This window comes from Fulmarus glacialis, unplaced genomic scaffold, assembly GCF_000690835.1.
Source record: "Fulmarus glacialis isolate BGI_N327 unplaced genomic scaffold, ASM69083v1 scaffold15346, whole genome shotgun sequence".
NCBI classification, from domain to species: domain Eukaryota; kingdom Metazoa; phylum Chordata; class Aves; order Procellariiformes; family Procellariidae; genus Fulmarus; species Fulmarus glacialis.
This window is the reverse complement of record NW_009217598.1, coordinates 1,880-8,167: the sequence shown is the minus strand read 5'-3', so window position 1 is coordinate 8,167 and position 6,288 is coordinate 1,880. Positions and strand designations below refer to the sequence as shown.

The 6,288-nt window shown below is 60.8% G+C and overlaps 1 protein-coding gene across 1 annotated transcript in view; it reads right to left on the bottom strand.

Annotated features, from left to right (window-relative positions):
- Positions 1 to 276: 276 nt before the first annotated feature.
- EXOC3L1 (exocyst complex component 3-like 1) overlaps positions 277 to 6,288 on the bottom strand; it is a 7,636-nt gene continuing 1,624 nt past the window's right edge. The window contains exons 3-13 of the mRNA XM_009579740.1: positions 5,922 to 6,141; positions 4,944 to 5,604; positions 4,639 to 4,756; positions 4,321 to 4,446; positions 4,111 to 4,211; positions 3,585 to 3,695; positions 3,331 to 3,460; positions 2,135 to 2,257; positions 1,608 to 1,763; positions 1,041 to 1,165; positions 277 to 505 (exon numbers count right to left, since the gene is read on the bottom strand). Coding sequence (XP_009578035.1) covers positions 319 to 505; positions 1,041 to 1,165; positions 1,608 to 1,763; positions 2,135 to 2,257; positions 3,331 to 3,460; positions 3,585 to 3,695; positions 4,111 to 4,211; positions 4,321 to 4,446; positions 4,639 to 4,756; positions 4,944 to 5,604; positions 5,922 to 6,141 — 2,058 coding nt within the window. The 3' untranslated portion in view covers positions 277 to 318. The remainder of the gene's footprint in view (positions 506 to 1,040; positions 1,166 to 1,607; positions 1,764 to 2,134; positions 2,258 to 3,330; positions 3,461 to 3,584; positions 3,696 to 4,110; positions 4,212 to 4,320; positions 4,447 to 4,638; positions 4,757 to 4,943; positions 5,605 to 5,921; positions 6,142 to 6,288) is intronic.

Below are 6,288 nucleotides of genomic sequence, written 5' to 3'. Positions count from 1 at the left end.
CTCCTCTTTCTCCTGCAGGCAATAGGCCAGACCTGAGCAGCCCTCAATTACTGCCTCGCCAGGCCAGCAAAATAGCTATGGGTTGATTTTCTCCTGACCCAGGTCTCCCGGGGCTGGTGGTTGTGGGGGACAGCCGGCTCAGCGAGGCAGGACCAGAGGAGGACAGCACGTATCTAGACTCTCCCCAACACAAGGCAAGGTGCTGCGCGTAGGGGATGCCATGTGTCACCTCCGTTCTCCCTACGCGCAGCCTCAGAGATGTCCTGCGTGGGCCGTGGGTCCGTGGGGGCAGCGGGGAGCAGGCTGTGGGGCGCCGTGTCAGGCACACTTGCCCTTGCGAAGGCAGAAGGGCAGCTCCGGAGCAGGCACCAGGATGGTGCTGAAGATGGGCCGGTAGCTCTCGGGCAGGACCTGGGGATGCTGTGCCATCATTTCCAGCACCATGTGCCGCACCTCCTTGGAGACATCACCCCGCAGATCCAGCAAGGTGGAGATGTGCTCATCGCTGGGCAGAGAGCAAGAGGTGAGTCCGGGCACAGCTGGCCCACGGCACCATCCGCAGGGCCCTCGCCGTGCTCGTGTCCTGCAAACCTCCCATGATCCAGAGAAGCTGAGCCGAGGCCAGGGGCGAGCTGGTACTTTGCATCAGCCAAACTTTAAAATTTGCTTGAAAATAACCCCACAAAGCTTGTCAATTTGGTTTTGACGTTTCATGGGTTTCGGCTGATTCTGACATTTCCAATTTTGTGTTTTGTGATTTCTCACAATTTTTTTGGCCACCAAATACAGATGGGTGAATGCCACAGCAGAACTGCTTTTTCCTTTACATCTTTGCCCTTGGGACTTTGCAAGAACCCCTCAAATCTGGAGCATGGGAAAAGGAAACCTCAGGGAGGAGGGGGAAAAAGCTCAGGTTTCTGCCTGCTCTGCAGCGTAACCTCACGGGGTCCAGCTCAAGCCTGGCTCCACTGGGCAGACTCACGCCTACCCCATCTCACGGGAGAGCAGAGCTGGGAGCTCTGAGAGCAGCAGCTTCTCACCTGGCGTCAGGGTACTTGGTGATGAAGCCCAGCACCTCCAGGCTGAGTAGTGCTGGGTCTTTGAGGCAGATCAGCTCCCGCAGGGCAAAGACGGCCTCCAGGCTCTGCTGGCTCCGGTCCAGACCCTGGGAGGGAGAGCGGCCACGTGCGAGGCTGGGAGGAGGCCACCGCAGTGGCCAGTGAGATGCAGCCCGGTCCTCAGTGCCCACGTGGGGATCTGGGCCCTTGTGGCTGGTGTGTCCCCACCCAGCGTGTCCCACCAATCGGTGCTGGCTCGCCCCAAGGCGAGACGAGGCTGTGCAGCCTCACCAACCTGCGCTGGGCAGGGTGGATGGTCCCCCGAGTCCCTAATCCAGCCAGTTCCTCCCATCTTGGCTTCACAACTGCCCAAGCGTAACAGCCACGTCTCGTTCGTGGGCTGAGGTACCCACCCCACCTGCTGTGGGCTGGAGGGGAGCAGGAGGGTGACCGGGGGTGAGCTATGAGCTCCTTGCACCGACCCCGCTGTGCAATGCTCCCCTCCCATGGCCCAGCCCCGGCTCCCCGCCGCACTCGGGCACCTCTCACCAGGCCACAGAAGAGCTCCCGGAGCTGCGTGGCGTCCTGCAGCAGGCGGTCGCAGAACTGGCCCCGCTCCTCCTTGCTCTTGCACACCATCTTCTTCTGCATGAGTGCCCGCAGGTACTGGCTCGCCACCAGGAGCTCGCTCTCCGTCAGCAGGAGCTGGGCAGGGGAGAGCTGTTAGAGCTGGCCATCGCCTGGGTGTCGGACCCCAACTGCCCAGGGAAAAGGGCTGGATGCAACACCAAGCCGCGGGGCCAACCTACTGGGAAAACCCCTGGCCAGAGGGACAGAGAAGGTAGCTGAATTTGGGGGAAACCCTGAACATCTCTGCGTGAGACGCTCAGCCCTCTGGGCTGCTCCGGAGGATACGGGCTCTCCGGCAAACCCAGCAGCGACTGCATCCCCGCTCCCCTCCCAGCTCCCTGCTGCCTCTGGGCTGCATCTGGCACCCCACCATGGTACCCAGCTGCCCAACCTCCGTGGCCCACAGACAAGCAGCCATTTGAAGCACACCCCGCAGCAACCCGTACCGTGAAGACGGGTTTCCTGACGCGGGAGAAGTCCTTTGCATACTTGTCAATCACTTCGCACATGCTGCTGACGAGCTGGGACCCGGAGAGCCACTTGCGGGAGGGCAGCTGCAGGCAGAGGGGCTGAAAGAAGCAGAGGAGCAGCGCACGGTGCCCTGCATCGCATTGCTCTTGCAGCAGCTGCCAGCTGCGGGGCGGCTATCCCACAGCCGCTGCCCGCCTGCTGCCTGGCGGCACGACCGCTTTGCCTTGCAAAACCCCCAAGCTCCCGCTGCCAGCCAAAAAGTCAACATAAAATATAAGAGTGGTCTAAATTAGGAAATTATGGAAATACCCTGGGGCTGCCCCTCCCTGAGACCCAGAGATTCACATTTTGGGGCTTTATCTGGGTCATGATGCCCCACCGTGGGCAGCACCTGAGGTCCGGGCAGCAAGCTGCTCCTCACACACTCGCTTTTAGCCTGTCCTGCTGTGATTTTATTTTTAATTTCCACTCCTCTCCACTTCCTTTGTGTAGACATAACACGTTTTGGCCGAGGGCTTTGACCTCCTAGTCCTCCCCTGCTGTCCTTGCCAGTCTTCCTGCCTGCAGGCAGACATTCCCTCTATGTCTCTGCTGGGGCCATGGCAGTCTCCACGCTGCCTGCGAGCATTTCACCCTTTAGCCGCTCCTTTGTTTTCATGGCATTCAAGCCCTAAATAGCAATGCCATTAATTATTCCAGATTTTTGGTCCAGGCTCCAGGAAAGCTAAATTTGACTACGCTGGCAGGAAACGACTCGGGCAGTTGCACATGGGCTCGTATCCTCTGCACGAACATTGCCTCTCTCCTGTTTGGTTTTCTGCCATGAAACAGCCATAAAAAGGAGCGCGAGGCAGCCCGGGAGGGCTGTGGCTCCCGGTCTCTGTCAGTTAGTGGGTCGGGGGCCGGGGTTGGGGGAGCCACAAGCCATCTGCCCCAGCGATACAGGGTGGTGCTGGCTGGCGACAGACATCGCCTGAGCTGCGGGTGGTTTATCAAGGTCTGGGAGCCAGGCTGGCAGAGACGTCTGCAGGATGATAGCAGGCTGTGGGGTACGTGGCGGGGATCCTGGGCAGGAATAAACCTGAGCCTGGGGGTGTAGCAGTAGGGCTGTTCTTGCTGGGGCCACGTTTGTTGCAGCCCTGCCAGCCTCAGGGGCTGTGGACAAACGTACCTGCAGGTCCAGGAGCAGCTCCTCCAGCAGCAGTTGGCAGGCTTTCTTCTGCGTCCTGTCTAGAGCAGCCTGGAGGGATGTGGGGACTTCTCTGAGGGCAGTGTCGGGGTGCAGGGAGGAGACAGAGGAGCTAGGAGAGAGAGAAGGAGGGGATGGGTAGCCTGGGAAGCACGGTGGGGATACTGGTCCCACATGGGGACGGCGAGTGGGTAGTGGGGTTACTACAAGACATACAAGGTGCTGGTGAATGTTACCTGAGAGCCAGGTTGTTGTTGAGCACGGCCAGCAGGTAGGAGACATAGTACTTGGGTATGGTACGGTCCTTCTGGTGCTCCTTCCCGCATTGCACTAGGGCTTCCCGCAGACTGCAACACAGCGAGTCAACCATGATGGGCGGGCAGAGCCCCGGACGTCCCACCACAAGGACCTGGAGCTGGGGTGCTCGTGGGGGCACGTGGACCTCCCACAACCCTCCCGGCTCACTTGGCTCTTTTCAAGTCCTGCCACCAGGTTGGAGAGTGATGGTTTGTTGGGTAGGGTGGGACAGTGGGAGAGCAGGGCTCAGCGCTACCGGAGAGGCGCTTGGGGCAGCAAACCCTGGGAGCTGATGGCCCCCAAGGGCTGAGACAGTAGCCCTATGGGTACACAGGTTGCTGAGCCTTCTGTGACCTGCATGCGCGCTGGGTGCCCCACAGAAGATCTCCACCATCAGCCTATGATGCTTGGCCATGGGTCCCAGGGTCTGTGAGGATGGGCAGGGGTGCAAGGGGCTCCACTGACCGGCCTAGAAATGCCTCGAGCTCCTCCAAAGCCATCTTGTAGACCTTCTGCTGCAAAGAGTTGGTGATCAAGGAGGCTACCTGGATATTCTCATTCAGCATCTGCACAGGGAGAGGAGAGTGGAGGTGAGTCAGTGGGAGGCTGCAGGCCTCGGCCCCGCTTTTTGGGGGGCTCTCAGCATGGCCATGCCCCCTGGTGCTGGGGACCCACCTGCATGACAATGACGGGCAGGGCTGACTGGAAGAAGCCCTGATGGTCCATCTCAGGTTCCTCTTCCCTGAACCATTCCTTGAACTCCACCTCCAGGGTCCTCTGCATCCACTCGAGCACGCTAGCCTGTGGGATGGATGCCCACCATGGTCAGCCCAAGGAGCCGGGTACCAACTCCCCTGAGACCCAGCACATAGCACAGCAGCGAGTCCTGGGCCTTGTCCCACAGGCTCACGGTCTCCTGCTGCTGGCAGAGGAGATGGTGGCTCAGTGGTGGTCATTGGGTCCCCGTACCCATTGATTGTCCCATTCACTCACCTGGACTTTCACCACGTACTTCCTCTCTGTCTGATCCACGAGCTCAGGGGACATCAAGGGACCCAGAGCAGAAACGTCCACTTCTGGGAGAAGGTCAGGGTGACCCATCATCTTTGGGCTGGAGGGCAGAGGTGGGACAGAGCTGGGAAGACCTGTGTTTTCCAGCAGTTCCTACCTCTTGCTCTGCCCAGCCGGTGGTCACCCCCAGGCAGCTGGGGCCACTCTCCCAACCCACCCCTGTGCTGGTGGACAACCCGGCTCTCCACAACCTCCCCTGCTTGGTTGGTGCTGGGGTTGGTGCTGACCTATGGTACACACGAAGCGCCCACTCGAGGAGGAGGAAGAGCGCCTGTTTGTCCAGGTCCTCTCGGAGGATGTCCTGGAGGTGGCTGGTGAGGGCCTGGTGGTAGGTGGCAGTGCAGACACTGAGGATATTGTAGTGAGCTGGGACGCACTGGACCATCAGGTCCTTCACCACACGCAGCTCGGACACGATGTCCTTCTGCAGCGCTGCCAGGTGCCTGGCCAGCCCTGGCCCCTGAGTGTCCATGCGAGTGGCATGAAAGTGGGCTCCTGTGATGGTCTCCTGGAGAACGTGGTAAAACTTCTGCCTCCAGCCCTTTGGGCGGCCAGGGGGCAGGAAGGTGGCCTCCAGGAGCAGAGTATCATCTATTTTCTCCTCCCGCTCGATGATCCTTACAGCGGTGACGAAGAGAACTGGGTCCTCGCGCACCAGCCGCAGGCTGCTGCCCACGATGTCCCACAGCTGCTTGGCCAGGCTCTCGTTGAGCTCCTGCAGGCCACCGAAGTAGGACAGCACAGTTGCCTGGGCACCAGAGAGCCCGCGGAGGTGCAGCTGGGAGAGGATGTCGTCCCGGAGGTGCTCCATCATCATGAGCTCCGCGTGGGCCTCCAGGAGGTGCTGCCCACGGAGCAGCTGCAGGGTATGGGAAAAAACCTCGTGGACTGTGGGAGAGGGAGGAGAGATGCCAGGATTGAGTGCGGAGGGCGAAGAGGGTCGGCACCGGGGTCACGGGTGCAGGTTAGGCAGGGGGATAGTGAGGGGAAGGGTCTGAGATCTGGAGCTCTGGGAACACCATGCTGGATCAGGCCCTGGGGAGGCAGTGGCATCTCCATCCACAGAGACTTTCCAAACCCAACCGGCAAAGCTGGAGCGATCTGCTCTAGCTTTGCCGCCAGCCCTGCGCGGAGCCCGGGGTTGGACTGGAGTTCTCCCCAGGGCCTTCCAGCCCAAATCCACGAGGACCGGGCTAGTGCCTTACCCGAGAAGAGCTGGGGCAGCACCTGGACCACCGAGGCCAGCTGCACGTGCTCCGCCGTCAGCGCCCGCATCTGCTGGAGGCCCTGGAAGCGGTCTGCACTGTCGAGCAGGGCCCACCGCGCAGCCCCCAGGTCCTGGCACACGCTCTGCATCTCCTGGGCCGCCGACCGCAGCTGCTCCAGCCCCGCACTTACGCCCTCCAGGTAGGACTGGACAGTTGACTGGGGAGCAGAAGAGGGCGGAGGGGCAGTGGAGCTCTCAAAGGCTGGAGGACTCAAGCACCATTTGCCCCAGCCTTGCCAGGTCTCTCTTACATGCTCTCTCCCAGCCCCACAAGGTCACATCTGCCTCTGCCATCATATTTCCAG